Raw genomic sequence first — 17,001 nt, forward strand, 5'->3', positions numbered from 1 at the left:
ATTTCATTTTATTAGTTTTACTTTATTTTATTTCATTTTTTTATATAATATCATAATCTTCTTTTAAAAAAATATATATTATTTCTAACTCTATTTAATAATTATTTTATAAAAAAAATTAAAATATAAATACAAGACAAATATTTCTATGATAGCATTAAAAAGTATATATTTTTGTATTAAAAATTTTAAATATTATACTTTTATGTTCCATTCGAATATATATACTTTTTTTATAGTAAATTAAAAGTTAATAATATATTATTGATTAATGAAATTATACAATAATTTTAATATTTTTATTCTTTGTATTTTATGTATAAATTAATTTTATATGTAGTAATCTATTTGTAATTTATATGTTAATGTATGATTGTTTTCATTCAAATAAAAAATGAATATTTTTAAGGGGGGGGGGGGGACAACTAATAATAATAAAAATAATACTCTTTTCGTCCGACTTTAAGGGTCTCATTTACTTTTTTATATCATTGTATTTAATATTAAAAATATTTTTATATTTGTATATATTTTTTTTTCACAAATATTATTATAATAGTATTATAAGACACTAGTAGAAATATTTTTTACTTTTTGTATTAATTTGTACTACATTTTCATATAATAATTAATATTAAAAAATGAACACGTAAAAAAAAATAAGACTCTTAAAGCCATGTAGTATTTTAAATTAAAACCGATGAAGCATTGTGTTTTCATACAATCTATATACAAATTAGATATACATGTTTTGTCTTCGTGCAAGAATAAAATGTTAAATGTGTTTTTTTTAGTATTTTTTCTATTATTTGGACGTTGTTCATTTGAAAGAAAAAACTATTCTTTTACAGCATATTATAATTTAATACTATTATTTAAATAAAAAATTAAAATTTTAAAGTCAATTCAAACTAAAAGGAAACACATTCTTAAGAAATTAGTATTAAAATTTGTATATATAATTAAAAAATTTCAATTTAATTGAATGTGATAATTATTAAATTAAGATTTCTTGCTATAAATATCGCTGTTGATCGGTCCTTTCATTTCATGCATCGCCTTCCCAAATTGCATAGAAGCAATTTCTTATTCTTGTTTTTCCTGCAACCTTATATGAAAACGAGAAGACTGTTCTATTACAGTGGTTGGTGGGCCCGGCCCGAGAGCCGTCAAATCCTAGCCGTTGATCTCTGCTCCGTCCAAAAAGGTTGTCGCAAACCGTGTGCCGACAACAAATAGCAAGGCACGTAGCGGAGCCCACGACAGGAGGGTAATTCAGTAATTTCACCGAAGATTCCACAGGACTAAAATGAAGTAATGATTGAGTCAAGGAAGACATTTTAGAACACAGCAATGACAGCATATGAATGACATGTCTGACACCAGAATGAATGAATGAAGTAATGAATCCATCTGAACCCCGAACACAGCCAATCACCCTTCCCCATTTCCGTCTATGGAATTCCTCTGCGTAATCTGAAACTCCATCCAAAAGCAGCAATTCGAATTATTCAACGTTGTTTGATCGAATCTGTTCAATTCAGACCGTTGATGGAGCTGGTGCCGTACGATTCCGACGCCAAATCGGAATCCAGCAGCGTCTCGCCGCCGTGGCAGGAGATGTTCCGATCCGCCTCCATCAGAAAACCGGCCGAGACTTACCCCGCCGCGCCGCCGGAGCAAAAGCCGCCGCCGCCGCCGCCGTCGAATAGAAACAACCTCGCCGACGACCAACAGGTACGCCTCGCTCTCTACATAACCATGGCCCACGCCGGCCTCGCCTTCACAATCTTCGTCCTCTACGGAGTCTGCAAGCTTCTAGAAGATTTCCTGCGCCCAATTTTATGGGCCGTCCTGTGTTCGATCCCCTTGCGCGGCGTTCAGCAAACCCTAGTCGGATTTTGGTCGGAGCCTCTAAAATTAGGTCTCACCGAGACAACCTTAGCCGTCCCCGTCGCGATATTCCGAGCCTTCGTCGGAACCCTAGCCGAAATCAAGGATTTATTTTTTCAAATCGCCCTTAGGAAGAAGAAGAAGAAGTCAAACAGCTCTGTAACTGTAAGAGCAAAAAAGACAGGATTTCACAAATTACTCAGATGGCTGGTGTCCTTTTGGTTATTTGTAATGGCATACGAGTACATCGGATTCCTAGGATCCATCTCCATCCTCGTACTCGGATTCATCTTCACAGCCACCGACATCGAATCGACGATGAGCAAAGTCTCCACTTTCAGGAGCAAGAGCTTCCGCAGGCTTCCAGTCAGTGCAATTTTCACCAGGGCGATACTGAAAAGGTTGAAAACATTTGTGGCCGTTGGATTAATTGTTGCGATGATCGTAGGGTCCCTGGCCGGACTGATATTCTTCTCCTATAAGATCGGGATGGAGGGCAAAGATGCAGTCTTTGCACTCAAATCGCACGTCGAGGAGAGCAATTACACAGAGAGAATTGGGGTCAAAAAATGGATGGACGAGAACGACGTTGCCGGAATGGTTGACATGTATTCGACGAAGCTCTACGAAACGGTCTCCGATCAGATCGATAGTTTGGCAATGCAGTACAACATGACGGAATTCGTTGCCGGAATTAAGCATTTCGTGATCACTCCGGCGGCAGGGAATTCGTCGTCGAAGTCTCAGGCATTGATGAGCCCTTCACCTTATGCAGAGAAGTTCTTGAGCTTGAAAAGGCGGATTCGAGAGCGCGAATGGGGGCTGATTTATTCGGAAGTCGACGCGATCTTCAGAGAAGTCGCGATTAGCCGAAAGGACTTGGTGGAGACGGCGAAAGGGTACGCATACCAGGGGGTGGATGTGATGCAGAGCATTGTCGTTAGCGGGACGTCGGTGCTCGGGGGGAGCGTAAAGCTCGTGTTCTTGATCGGGAGCTCGATCCTCTCCGGCGCAGCCGAGCTCTTCAACTTCGTGTCGCAGTCGATGGTGTTCTTTTGGGTTCTGTACTATCTGATCACGGCGGAGTCGGGCGGGGTTACGGAGCAGGCGATGGGGATGCTGCCGATCTCGGATTCGACCCGATCGAGGTGCGTCGAGATGCTCGACAACGCGATCTCCGGCGTGCTGCTGGCGACGGTGGAGATTGCTCTGTTTCAGGGGTGCATGACGTGGCTGCTGTTCAGGCTCTTTTCCATACATTTCGTGTACATGTCGACGGTGCTGGCTTTTGTTAGTTGTCTGCTGCCGGTGTTCCCGCCGGGGCTGGCGACGATTCCGGCGGCCCTGCAGCTGGTGCTGGAGGGGCGGTATGCGGTTGCAATTGTGCTTGCGGTGGTTCATTTGGTGATTATGGATTACGGGACGAGTGAGATTCAAGAGGACATTCCTGGGTACAGTGCTTATTTGACCGGGCTCAGCATCATCGGCGGGATGACGTTGTTCTCCTCTGCATTTGAGGTTAGTTTGTAGTTCCATTTATTTCTCTTGATATGCTTTGAATCTAGTTTGTTACTTCGCTGAATGATCAGCAAGTCAGGGGTTAAGGGGGCGAAGTGGGGTCTGGGGGCGCGGAGTGCCCCCGACCTAATTCTATTTATTTATGTTGATATGCATTAATCTAATTTATCACTTTACTGAATTTTTACGAAAGTTTCGCTGCCCGATCAGCAAGTCGGGGGTTCAAGGGGGCGAAGTGGGGTCCGGGGGCATGGAGTGGCGCCCGGCCTAGTTTCATTTATTTCTGTTGATATGCATTAAATTTAATTTGTTACTTCGCTGAGCTTTTACGAAAGTTTTGTTACCTGATCAGCGAGTCAGGGGTCAAGGGGATGAAGTGGGGTTTGGGGGCGCGGAGTGGCCCCCGACCGACGGTATGCACAATTGGTTGAGTCTGTCTGATGTATTTGCTTAGTTTATTTGAATAGAGTTAGAGACGCGCAATATAGATTAATTTGTAATTTCTACCATAGTCGTTCTCCGTAAATCTGATTTTTGTTTCTGTCCGTAGAGGTAGCCGACGCATTGTTTCTATTTGTTACAACAATTTGAGTGTCTTGTTCTAAGATTGTATGGATATGGAGGTTGAAGATGATATGTAATTAATGTTTGCAGGGAGCTATAATGGGGCCATTGATGACTACTGTTGTAATTGCTCTTAAGGATTTGTATGTGGAGTTTGTGTTGGAAGGGAACAAAGACAAAGACAAGAGTGTTTAACGATGCTGTAAAATTATTATTATTATTATTATTATTATTATTATTATTATGTACAGACAGTATTTTGTTGTTGTTTTGGTTTGATTTCTTCTCCCCTTCAGACAGGATTTTTGAGTGCATACAACATTTGTACACTTTAGATTTTTCATTTTATTTTTTGAGAAAGTGAAAATGATTTAATTATTTCGATTCTATTCTTGCTGTTGTAGCTACTAATGAATGAATTTATGCATGTCATTGAATGTGAATCTCAAATTTGTTATTTATTTATTTTTATGACGTGGCAACAGCAGCCGCTATCCGAAAGTACGCACTGGGTAAATGTCTGCTCGAACCTAATACCCTGCAAATTTGTTATTTTCATTCTCAAGAGCTGTGCATATTTGTAGTATAGAATGTCACAGATCTTGCCATTAAGATCAATATCATAATTATAATATATATATATATATATTCCTTCAATTCATTACTATGTATGCATTTATTTATTTTTATTTGACATTGATTAAAAAATATTAATATTTTATGTATAATAAATTTTGTGTAAGAATATATTAACTAAATATATATTTGAAAGAATCATTGATAAATTGTAAATAAAATAGCAACATACTAATAATTTTAATTGAAATATAAAAATATTTTATTATTGTACATGTCATATTTCTTTAAGTGAGAATATATTGGCAGGTTTGTCAGCAAATCCTTAGCAAATTATTAAATACAATACTCTATATGGTCAATAGATTCTACATTAATTATCCATATCAACTGAAATGATCAAACAGAAGTTTATTGTATGTATATGGTTATAAATAAGTTATACTCCATCCCTCGTTCAAATCTATATTCACTTTCTCATTCAAATTTATATTTACTTTCTTTTGGATTGTCATTGAAAAGTATTCTCATTTTTTTCTAAGTAAAAATTTATTATATTTTTGTATTTTTTTTTACTGTAAAAAGAAAAAGTAACAATTATTACTCACTTTTATTAAAACTCATACCCGATCAAATGAACACACATTTACATGACGAAGGGAATAGCATAAATTAGAATCCTGTTAGAACAAATTATCAAACGACCCCTCCCCCAAGACCTTCGTAGGGTCAAGTTAGAGCATCGTATATATATTATAAGTTATAGAAGACTGAGATAATCCAAAACCTCAAGAGTAAAAACAAAATCATCTATACTTTCTGATAACGACTACGGATTTTCATATCATCGAAAAAAATAAAAAATAACAAAATCATCTATGGGATTAAATTAAATAGAACTATTTATAGGGTAGCAAATTAAATTTAGTAAGTAGATATATATAAGGGGACTTGAGGCTAAGGCTCACTAATGATAGCAATGGATTTAGATAGCCTTCAAATCCGACTTACATGTAATCTATTTATTTTGGATCGAGTTTAATTATTCGGATATCAGATTAGGTTTTATATATCATATTCAATCATGGGTTGGATCTAAGAGTGAATTCGATCCTATATATATAAATACATTAATAATATTTTTAAACAAATTCTAACAATATAATTATATTTATAATATTTTTAGGTTTGATTTATTTCTATTATTAGTATTTTATTAATCATGTTTTTTAATAAAATGTATAAATTTCAATATATATTGGATTTAATTTTAAATTAAATTCTTTAGACTTACAAAAGTATTTTAGGTTCATCGGATTTTATTGGATATACCTCGAGTCTGAGCATAGTTAGATCTAGATATTATTAGATCTAATTAAGATATCAGGTCTAACTATGTATATTCGGGTTGAATATTAGATCGGGCTCAACCCATTCTTATCCCTAACACTAACTAATAAATAATAATACAAATAATACGTTTCAATATAAGGGTATGTTTGTTTTGATGAGTTTGAAAAAATTTTGGTTTGAATTTGATATTAAAATAATTTATGATAAGATATTTCGTGAGAAGAAAAAGTGTATTTTTTTAAAAAAAATGCAAAGTTAATAAAACTTGGGATTTTAATCAAAAGAAACAAACCCTAAATAATATAGGTAACAACCCCATTTGTAAAATGAAGGTTGCTCAATTTTTTCCGATCAAAAAAAAAAAAAAAAAAAAAAAGTTGCTCAATTTTTTTTATTCAAACAACAAGATTTAAAACATTTCATTCAAGTTATTTGCAAAATACTTAAATAATTAGGGTGCATATTTATGAACAATATTTTGTGTTTACTTTTGTAAGACAAGAAAATTTTATACAATAAATAAATAGTGAAGGAGGAGTATAAATATATATAGATATATACCCCTCTGTCCCACCACATTGACCCAATTTTTTTATTTTTTTTTTCTGTCCTGTAATAATGACACTTTTCTATTTTTGTAAAAATGATTAAATCAAAATATATTTAATAAATATAAATCAACTTAATTAACTATCTAATATACAACACCATAATAAATGACGTAGACTACTCAAAACCCTTTTATTTGTACCTCTCTCATAAAAAAAATAAATATTTTTATCTATATTTAAAACTACATTGTTTTTTTATAAAATTGATTTATGTTAATTATAAATAAACAAAAATATTTTTTAGTTACTTGTATTACAGAAGATTTTATTCTCTGTAAAATAATATCAATATTGCATATATTTTTTAATTGGTATATAATTTTTAAATATTTGAACATATATTTTAATTTTTTTAATCATATATATTAAATTTACTTTAAAACTATAAATATTATTAATTATACAAAAAATAATAATATAATAATATCATAACTAAGTATTATTAACTAATTAAATATTATCATCTTAAATACTGTGTCCCTAATCAAAGATTTCAATTCTGGTGGGACGGACGGAGTATTAATCTAGTGAAGAATTATTTTGATACAATTCAATTGAATTGAAGGTAATATATTACAACAACATAATTAAACAATTAAAATCATTTTATTATTCGCCATAATTGAGCGATGATAGGGATGCAATGTAATCAAATTAGCTATAGATATTTTAATATATTTGGGATCGTCATTTTTATTTTTATTTTTATTTTTATTTTTATTTTTGGCTGGGAATGAGATCACAAGGATGGATGCAGATAGAGATAGGGATCGAAATCGAAGGGGCCCATTGAAGACGACCATACTCCTTTCAAGATAATTCTCAACGTCTAATTTGGGTAATTAATATTAATTAATTAATTAATGTATGCAAAATAAAATTTAATTCAAATTTAAATCAAACCGACCCTCTTGGTAAGTAACAATTATATATGGTGTAAATTTTAATTTAAACAATATTTAATATAAAATACTACTTTCGTTCCACAATGAGTGACCGGTCACCGTAGAAACGAGAATTTAAGATAAGTATTATTAGTAAATAATTAAGAATATATTAATAAAAATAGTTAACATATGATATAAATTATTATAAATTAATATCAAGATAACTACAAATTTTTAAAGAAGATGAAAATGGATAATCATTTTTTTTTTAAAAAAAAGTAACATAAAATATGAGACGTACAAAAACGACAATATGAACATGATAAGTGGACGTGGGGAATAATATTTTATAAAAGATAATAATATATCTTTATTATATAATAATAATAATAATAATCATAAAAAATCGTCTTGAATAAACACACAATTAGAGTAAGAAATGTAGAGTCTCAAGTCACGACGGACAAAAAATAACACACGTGTATCCTATTCTCGGGCTACACTAGTCTACACCTGCACCGCCCTGGGCCCTACCCTACCCTACCCTACCCTACGTAGGATCTACAATGTTTTTATAAATATTAATCCACTTTTAAATCTAAAAATTCCATTCTTATTAGCATTTCGTTCGTGTAAGTAATCTTACAGGTATTTTTTTTTGGCGTGGGAACCCTTACAGGTAGTTCTTTTACATTGGTTAACGATGCCGTTTCAACATTAAATGATTTTTATTATTTGTAATTAAAAAAAAAAATTGAGAAAAAAAAAAAAAAATTTATTTTCTATCATTATTTACGAAGATCAATCAATTTAGGAAACATCAATGGTCTGAGTATTGAATATGTCGTTTATCCATAATGTAATGTATTCATAAGTAGAATAAAAAAATAATAATTATACATATATATATAAAAATAGTGTGTCAAAATAATTTGATTAACATATTATTGAAAATACAACTCATAAAAGATAATATGATCGTAATTTTAAGTAAACTATAATAATATTTATTAAATTAGGAAATAAATACGTTGATTTTGAACATGATGATCGGTTATGTGTACTAAGATGTCGAACATGAATGAATAACAAGGTATTCAACAACTTTTAAAATAAACTCAATAGAGTTTTGAATATTATGAGGAAAATGAAATTAATACTCCCTCCATTCAACTGATTGTATTTTTGTTATAAATTGACAAATTTATCTTTAATTGTATGATTGAGATTAAAAGTAATAAATGAATTAAGAGTAAAAATATAAAATTTGTATATTTAAAAAAAAAATTGAACAATAATTATTAAAACGTTTTAAATTAAAAAAATAAAAAATTAATTTGTGGACGTAGAAAATAATAATTAATTAGAGAGAGAAAAGGGAGAGAGAGAGAGAGAGAGGGGTCAGATAAGCATGGCGGCTGACCTTCAAAGGGACGCCACGTGTCATAGAAGGAGAGGGGCCCAAGAACAAATTGAATAGAATAGATATTGGCTTGGCCAACAACTGTACCCGCCACAACTCAATTTTAACATGTCATCAGTCAAATAAAACTAACTCAAACAAACAATTAATTAATACTAATAAATACAACTTATACTAATTGCTTCCTTAATCTTCCTTCTTCTTCGTCGTCGTCGTCTTCTTCTTCTTCCAACCCCCCCCCCACCCCCCCTCTATATATATATATATATATTTGTTTCTCTTTCTCTGTGGTTGATTGATTGCTTGGTGGTTAAACAACAGTTAGGCCAACCGTTTGTACCCATCCATGCTTGTGTACTTGTATTATATGTCTATGTGTTTTCATCTAGTATATCTTCCCAACTCAACTCGACTTCAATTCAATTCAATTGATTTGAATCAAAGCAAAGCAAAGCTGTTGGGTTATTGGTCGCCATCTCTCTCCTGATCATTTCACCCTCCAAGCTTTCCTTTCATCTTCTTCACTTGTAGTCTCTACAACTTTCTTCGACTCATCCCCTTTTTATTCCTTTCTCTACTGCTCTACATACAGATACATACATACATACATATATATATATAGATAGATAGATATACTTGTCTGTCTGGGGGAGATCAGTTAATTGATCGATCGATCGATCACGTGGATTATTCATTAATCTTCGATGAATCCAAGGTATCATGTCTTCACACACGACTCCCTCTGCGGCAACTCTGTTTCTTCTTCTCTTCCAGAGGACAGGATTTCTCTGACCACTACCGATTCAAGGCCTTTACCTCCTCCTCGGAGTTTGTCTCCTCCGCTGTTGGTTCGTGTGGCGATGAAGATATCGCGGTCGAGATGCTACGCCTTTTTGAGAAGAGTCTTCCATTACCAGAACGGATCCGGCTCCGACCTCGGCCCCAATCCCTTCGACTCCAAGAAATGGATGTTCGTCGAATTCATGGCCTTAATCACCCAAATATCTCTCACCGCCTACACTTTGATCACCTCCAAAACAGAAAAGCCCGTTTGGCCTATGCGAATATGGCTCTCCGGCTATGCCTTCGGATGCTTTCTTAGCGTCGCAATCCTCTTGTGGCGCTATCGCCTCGCTCATCATTCCCACGACGATATCGAGCAACAACACAACAACAACAACGAAGAATCGAGGTTAGCCTATATACTGATATCCCTACAAGTTTAAACTTTTAAATTATGAACTTCTTGGCTGATATCGAAATTTTTGTTGATCAGAAGCTTGCAGTGCATGCAGAGATGCAGGGCTTCGATCGAGCTGATATTCGCAATATGGTTCGTGATGGGTAACGTGTGGATATTCGATTCGCGATTCGGTTCATACCACCGCGCGCCAAAGCTCCACGTCCTCTGCATCTCCCTGCTGGCATGGAACGCCGTCAGCTACTCGTTCCCATTCATACTATTCGTGCTGCTCTGCTGCTGTGTGCCGTTGCTCAGCGCACTCCTAGGCTACAACATGAACACAGCCTCCATCCAACGAGGCGCATCCGAAGAGCAGCTCGCCGGCTTGCCTAGCTGGAAATACAAGGATGCCGACTACAGCGAAGATCCCGTACGAAATCGATCGAATATTCTCAGCCTATTTAGTGTTGTAGACAGGGGCTAATGAAGCTTGAATTTTTTTGTTGTTGGCAGGAATGCTGCATATGCTTGGCTAAGTACAAAGACAAAGAAGAAATCAGGCAGCTGCCATGTGATCATATTTTTCATCTCAAGTGTGTGGATCAATGGCTTAGGATTATCTCCTGCTGTCCTCTTTGCAAGCAAGGCATAGATAAATGATAATTATACATAAAAAATTGAATGCAAATAAATTTCAATACAAGTTTTTTTTTTTCTTCTTTCTTTATTTCTTTGTTCTGCCATTTTCAAGAAAAGGGTTTAGCTAGATTGTGCCCGCAAATGCATGAGTGGAGGAGATTCTGTATATTTTTGGCTCCCCGGAAAGTAGATACTGCATCTGGAGAGGATCTTTTATATATATAAATATATATATAATTTTTTTGGGTATATTTTGAAATGTTGTTGTGGCTGCTGATATGGTGGTTGTATTTACAGTTTGAGTAATTCATGGAGACAAAGTTTGAAGTGGAAGGAAACATTCTTGCAAAATTTCCTTTTGTGGTTGGGACAAAATAAGTTGGTAGATTGCTGTCCTAAGTTTTGTGTGACAGGACAACAATGCCAACATTAGGTAGCCTATCTTCCATCATGCTTTCGAAATAATGTTCACCAAATCTTTGTATGGTACCTCATCCATGTATGATGTTTATTGCAATATATATATATATATATAAATGTCAGGATTTTACTATATAAAGGGTGTATTTCAAGAATCAACCCCTTTAAGACACAGGATGATATCACAAACTCGTGACAAATTTCTGCAATGAAAAAAGCCATACCCCACCAAAGAATTCTAAGTCTAGCCCACCAAATAAAAAGAAAAAATGGAGACAAAATTACATTAAAACAACTAATCAGTCAGCAGGCCTAGTCCAGGTTGTCTCTGATGTCAAAACATTGCCATAGTAGACTTGTTTCGATGAATCATCCCAGTAAACCTGATAAAAAATGGGCACAAGAAAAGTTAATCCATCTTGAAAATGCCCTATGCTTTTGTATAGGAGAAAGGATGGGGGATTGAGTGAGAGGGAAGGGATTATGTTTTGTTGAAATGTCCTTACAATATACTGTGCAAGGATTGTGTAATTCTAAAGTGAAAAAGAACATGGGGTAGAGAAGTGAAGAAAGTACCTGCCATCCAGAAGGGAGGCCTTTTGACATTTCCACTAGATCAACCTGTTGTTGGTTTATGTCTGGTGAGGAGGCAATATTTGATGGGCTTTGTTTCTTTTCTTTCATCCTTTCGGCTCTCCTGCGCTTCACCCGCTCACGCCTTCATGACAGTAAGAAATTTGGTTACGAGGACAGTTTTTTCTAGTAACCATGAAATATATGGAAGGATCATGACAACAATGTTCATGTGGAGCTGGTTAATAAAAATATTGATTTTGACTGTATGAAGTTCAGATGAGTACCAATCACCACCAAGCGGCTGAAAATTAGCATTGTCTTTGGCCTCACCGCTTGCAATTTGTTGTGCTCGCCATTCCTGAATGGAAGAAGAATGTTTAGAGACACGAGAATGAAAGTAGACATTACATGTAAAAGTAAAAGCAACAGCTTAAACCTCTATTTCCCTTTGCCTCTTTCTCTCCAGCATTTCATAAGCATTTTCAGGTTCTTCTTCCTCTTCTTGCAACTCCTCCTTTGCAGCTTTCCACTGTTTTCAAAAGAGGAAAAGTCAATACTCAGAATCACATAACAAGTAAATATGACAACCATCTCATCAATCACAAAACATTGATGGCCACAACCTTGTCCACCAGCTTGGAGACTTTCTTGTTAGATCTCAACGAGGATACCGTTGCAACATTTCTTTTCTTGTTACGTGTAACTGAACATAATTAAACCGCATAAGATGCCAGTTAGTTGCAATCTACAAGTCCAATCAAGTTTCAGTTGCCTCCCTAAAAGAACTCAACAAGTTTCCTTTGTTGGAAATCAATATCATAAGCGTAAATTGGCAAAACCTCTTTGGTGAGGATCAGTAAAGAATGAAAGCTAAGTTTCAATTATACCCTTAGATTGAGGCTTAGAAGCTGCAGCTGCAGCCGCAGCTGCAGCAGCAGAAGCAGATGAAATGGTCTCAGATGTGGATGTTACAGAAACACCATTTGCCATTGAAGTCGAAGGAGCTCCAACTGCAGGCTGAGCTTCTGAACCCTCCACAGTAGACTTTCCAGTGCCATTGCCAGACTCACCAACAATAGAACTATGCGTAAGTAGGGAATCCAAATTGCCTTGTTTTGCAGAGTCAAGATTTTCAGGAGCAGGTTCACTATGAGCAATTGAAGCCTCAGAAGCACCAGTAATCAATGGAACATGACTTAAGGAAGCATTCTGAGGGGCATAATAAGCTGTGGAATCAATGGCAGTGACTCCCAAGGGTGTAACACCATATATACTCGGGACTGCTTCATAATAATGAGGTAACTGGGGTATGGGTAATTGTACCCCTCCATCAGGATGTGTATAAAGAGTACCGGTAGAAACTTCAAGGTTTGTTTGTCCATAATATTCAATGCCAGCACCAGGGTATGACGAAGCATACTGCTCAGGATAAGAAAAAGGTTGTACTGACCCCAGATGGGCAGGTGGAGGAAACGAAGTTTCTGGAGGTTCATCAGGAGGTGGAGGAGGAAATGGTTCATCATCTGGAGGTGGAGGAGGAAATGGTTCACTGTCAGGTGGTGGTGGAGGAATCCATTCTTCAGTAGGAGGGCCATTCACTGCAACTGATGATTCCTGCAATGCCTGGTTAGTTTGCAGGCTTGATAGTTCGGGTGATACATGATGATAAGCACCTGTTGCGTTGGCATGAGGGGGCTTGACTGTAGATGTATCCTCAACTTCCATGTCCACATCCATGTCTTCATCTTCATCAGAATGTACGGTTCCAGGAGGTAATACACTTTCCGTAAGAGTGACAATCATTTCACTTTTTCGGCCCACATCATCAACAGGATAGGAGCTGGTGTAGCACATGGAGGTCAAATGTTCTGTGGAAGTGGGAGCAACACCATGAGCCTCAAAATTTGATGACCTAGCAATGGGTACAGCCTGGTGTTCCAGACCAGCAAGTTCCTTTTTTCCACTTGAATCAACTTCAGCCTCTAGTCCACTAGGGGATCTAGAAGGATGATTCATTGCATCTTCTACTAAAGCCTCAAGTCGTTTTAGCTGATCCTCTGAGTGTAGCCAGAATGGAAGTAGAGATGATCCATGAGCTGCTAAAGCCTTAATGTCAGCAAGCCTGATCTCAATTTCCAGCATGCATTTCAATTTAAAATCTTTATCTTCCGCATGACAGTTAAAGCTGAAAAGCAGAAAGTACAAAGAATTAGCAACATTTTTGCTATAAATAAGAACTATATATTATTGCAAGAAGACATAGTCAAGTACCATTTCATAGAGTTCAATCTCTCTAACAGGCCTTCACACAGCTTTATCAGATGAGAAGGAAGTTCAATACCAGTTCTAATTTCTACAGAACATCCACCGAGTAGAGAACTGTCATCACTCTTGTTTGCTTCTTTTTTGCATTCATCACCATTTATAGTGTCACCTTTAAACCCTTCATGAGAATCATCCATTTTGGTGTCTTGTACAACACCTTCAGAGTTTTGGCAGTGGAAATTTGATTCAAAACTATCTTTTCTAGAGATATAATCTTCACCCATAACCAAAGGCGTATTTGATTTATCCAGCTCCACAGAAGCATCCACTTTTTCTTTAACATCACCATTGCCTCTCTCTATAGATGAAACGGTTTCCTGTGCAAATACACCCGGTACTTCCCATGAAGTTTCACCCGTCACAGTATTCCAATAATAGTATTGGTTACTTTCTTCGTGCAAAACCATCTTCCAACCAGAATTCACATCCCCAATAAGGTTGTCATCAGGAGCAGTAGCATCATATGTAGTTTCTTCTGTTCTAATATTTGTTTGTTTCTGATGTAAATCATGAGAATTAACTCCTGAGACATTTGCTTCCTCATGTTTTGTAGAAGGTTCCTGAGAAGAACCATCCTTTATCAGGAGTTGCTCCATTGTTTGATTATGCTCTTTCCCGCCATTATTTTCAATATGCCGAGTTTCTTCGCAAGCATAAACAATAGCCTGAAAAAAATAAAAAAATAAAAAAAAGTACTAAATTAGTTCAGAAAAGGAGAACAATCAACCAGCAATACAAGTAGAGTTAAATAAACCTTAATACCAGCTTAAGCAGCCACTATTAAGCTTGCGTAAAAGCAAGTAAAGCTATCAGGAGTTCACTGCACAGCAAAACTGCAAGTGCCCCAAGAATCTACATAACCTTGATTGGCCATTGCATGACAAATCAACAAATCTCATCCTTATATACAGGAAAAGCAGGGTGAATGTGGATCTCGAATTCAGCTTGCTTCCGGAACAAGACTTATTCATTATCATTATTACTTATTTATTTATTTTCACTATATATCAGAATATAGCTGAACTCAGACTATGGCTAATTTGGCAAAGCAGAACTTCTTGTTCATACAATTACCTCTTTGTCAGCACACACTGAAGATCCCTGGGAAACAGCTTGATTCAGCTGTTTAGATGAATCATCTTCTGAATCTTCATCACTGTATTGCTCAAGCAGAACAAGAGGATTTTGTGGCTGTTGCCCTGTTAACAAAAAACTACAATATTAAACACCTCAAAATTTTCAACAAATTTGCATGCATGTCTTATAATGTCTACAACTAACATAAATTGAAGTATAAAACTACTGAAGAACAGTAATAAATGAGAAGGAAACACAGCAGCTAAAGGATTAGAAAATTCAAGGTAACCAGCACACCTGTAGCAAAAGATCGAAATCATCAGTATCACAAAAATGGAAATAAAGCCAAAGACATACGAACCAATTGGGCAAAATTTCCTTGTGGATCTCCAAACATCCTTTGATGGCGCCGCAGAAAGGGCAAGACAGATGAAAAGTTTACAAGATAATGCACTGTGGCAGGAGGCAGATGTAGTCGGGGATAACCTTTTGACAGTTCCCAATACCACAGCCTTCCTATAGTCGGAAAACTATTTTCGGGGGATAGAAAACACATGTCTTGTACAAAAAAACCGAATAATTTCCACCAATATTATGCGGTCACATCATGTCTTCTCTACAAAGAGCAGTCCTTTGAAGAAAACTGATGGAACCCACCTGAAGAATGTGGTGAACTGGGTAACTCGGTCCGAGTTCTGGAGTCACCGTCCCGTCCAACTCCTTCCTGGACAGTGGAGTCACCCAAATCTCCTAATACAGGTACGCACCGAACACAAAAATAAGCCGCGAATATAAAGAAATAACTCGCACAAAATCCCCATACATACTGTAAACAATAAGAGTCCAACAGTAGCGATAACCAAAAAAAGTATACATACACAAAGAAATCAAACGAGAATCTCCTTTTTTTAAAAAAAAAAAAAAGCCTGTAATAAGCAATAATACATAGCGCCGGACAACTAAGCATGCATACTTCCGCGGAACAAAAACCTAGAAGCTACGAAAATTCCTAAATTCATTAATCCTACCGATGCAAACCACGATAGAAGGAATGGATTTTGTGTATACCAGATGGTTCCACGAATAGATCGAGCTTAACTCTACGCCCAGCAGCGCTCATGGCCGCTAGCCGACGCTCCTTCCGTCTCCCCATTCCAAATACAAGCAAATTGCAAAACCTTGAAATAACGAGAAGATTCACCCAAAGCAAAGCGGAGAGAAGGAAGATTCGATTGAATACGTAGCAGAAGCAGAGTATCGATGATCAGACGAAGCCCTAGATTACACGCTTGTGTCAATTCGTTTGCACACGAAGTCGAATGGAAGAAATCCAGCGGGTGTGGTCTTTATCTTTAAATTGTATTCGAGTGTATAGTTTATAGTGGCCCTGAAATTGGGCCGCCATTAGGCCCATTAAAATACTTTAAAGGATAGATTTTGGACTTTTAGTTTATCCATCCAATGGTTAATATCTTTTCGTGTGTTTGTTTGAGGATTTGAATTTTGAATTGAGATTTGAATAGAAAAATATTTAAATTTGATTAGTTGTATGATGTGATATAGACAGATGTTGATGTAATATTTTGAATGTAAAATTGATTTTTAGTATAATAAAAAAAAATAAGTATTTGATTTGATATTTTTAGAAAAAAAAGATGGGATGAATAGTCCTCCAAACAAACACACCTTTACGACGTTTCTTGAAACAAAGGGGCGTGCGTGTTTTATTTTATTTCAAATCCAAGTCAAAATTAATTATTTCCTATTATTTTTAATAACAATTAATTATTTTTTCAAAATCTACATATAAAAAAAAAAAAAAAAAAAAAAAACTCTTATTCTCTAATAAGTAATAACCACGATACATTGATTAATTATGAATCATTCATTCCCCGCAGACAGACTGCCAATACAATATTATTCCATTACCATGAAAATGATATATACATACTATAA

The 17,001-nt window shown here is 35.6% G+C and overlaps 3 protein-coding genes across 5 annotated transcripts; 2 read left to right on the forward strand and 1 right to left on the reverse strand.

The window, feature by feature from the left end:
- Positions 1–1,345: 1,345 nt before the first annotated feature.
- Positions 1,346–4,364, forward strand: LOC127249775 (uncharacterized). Its single transcript, XM_051272762.1, has 2 exons — positions 1,346–3,411; positions 4,066–4,364. The coding sequence occupies exons 1-2, from the start codon at positions 1,552–1,554 to the stop codon at positions 4,168–4,170; spliced, it is 1,965 nt and encodes a 654-aa protein (XP_051128719.1). The 5' UTR covers positions 1,346–1,551; the 3' UTR covers positions 4,171–4,364.
- Positions 4,365–9,130: 4,766 nt separating this feature from the next.
- Positions 9,131–11,160, forward strand: LOC127249571 (E3 ubiquitin-protein ligase At4g11680-like). The gene is made up of 3 exons (XM_051272458.1): positions 9,131–10,017; positions 10,102–10,438; positions 10,522–11,160. The coding sequence occupies exons 1-3, from the start codon at positions 9,530–9,532 to the stop codon at positions 10,666–10,668; spliced, it is 972 nt and encodes a 323-aa protein (XP_051128415.1). The 5' UTR covers positions 9,131–9,529; the 3' UTR covers positions 10,669–11,160.
- Positions 11,161–11,174: 14 nt separating this feature from the next.
- LOC127249570 (uncharacterized) lies at positions 11,175–16,387 on the reverse strand. 3 transcript variants are annotated; one of them, XM_051272454.1, is made up of 10 exons: positions 16,114–16,387; positions 15,703–15,795; positions 15,043–15,167; positions 13,915–14,633; positions 12,531–13,828; positions 12,267–12,346; positions 12,080–12,172; positions 11,928–12,001; positions 11,644–11,785; positions 11,175–11,450 (listed from the first exon to the last, which is right to left on the reverse strand). In XM_051272454.1, the coding sequence occupies exons 1-10, from the start codon at positions 16,196–16,198 to the stop codon at positions 11,367–11,369; spliced, it is 2,793 nt and encodes a 930-aa protein (XP_051128411.1). In that variant the 5' UTR covers positions 16,199–16,387; the 3' UTR covers positions 11,175–11,366. The 3 variants fall into 3 exon arrangements, with proteins under 3 accessions (XP_051128411.1, XP_051128414.1, XP_051128413.1); XM_051272457.1 differs by having other exon boundaries at positions 15,407–15,795; positions 16,114–16,168; XM_051272456.1 differs by lacking the exon at positions 15,703–15,795.
- Between the last annotated feature and the right edge of the window lie 614 nt (positions 16,388–17,001).

This window comes from Andrographis paniculata, unplaced genomic scaffold (genome assembly GCF_009805555.1).
Source record: "Andrographis paniculata isolate CXL003 unplaced genomic scaffold, ASM980555v1 Contig36END, whole genome shotgun sequence".
NCBI classification, from domain to species: Eukaryota; Viridiplantae; Streptophyta; class Magnoliopsida; order Lamiales; family Acanthaceae; genus Andrographis; species Andrographis paniculata.

Coding starts and splice junctions, on each gene's coding strand:
- LOC127249775 (XM_051272762.1), top strand. CDS start 1,552: ATGGAGCTGGTGCCGTACGATTCCGACGCCAAATCGGAATCCAGCAGC. Junction 3,412..4,065: donor TGTTCTCCTCTGCATTTGAG/GTTAGTTTGTAG, acceptor TAATGTTTGCAG/GGAGCTATAATGGGGCCATT.
- LOC127249571 (XM_051272458.1), top strand. CDS start 9,530: ATGAATCCAAGGTATCATGTCTTCACACACGACTCCCTCTGCGGCAAC. Junction 10,018..10,101: donor AACAACAACGAAGAATCGAG/GTTAGCCTATAT, acceptor TTTGTTGATCAG/AAGCTTGCAGTGCATGCAGA. Junction 10,439..10,521: donor CCGACTACAGCGAAGATCCC/GTACGAAATCGA, acceptor TGTTGTTGGCAG/GAATGCTGCATATGCTTGGC.
- LOC127249570 (XM_051272454.1), bottom strand. CDS start 16,198: ATGGGGAGACGGAAGGAGCGTCGGCTAGCGGCCATGAGCGCTGCTGGG. Junction 13,829..13,914: donor AGATTGAACTCTATGAAATG/GTACTTGACTAT, acceptor TCTGCTTTTCAG/CTTTAACTGTCATGCGGAAG. Junction 11,786..11,927: donor CAGCCGCTTGGTGGTGATTG/GTACTCATCTGA, acceptor ACTGTCATGAAG/GCGTGAGCGGGTGAAGCGCA.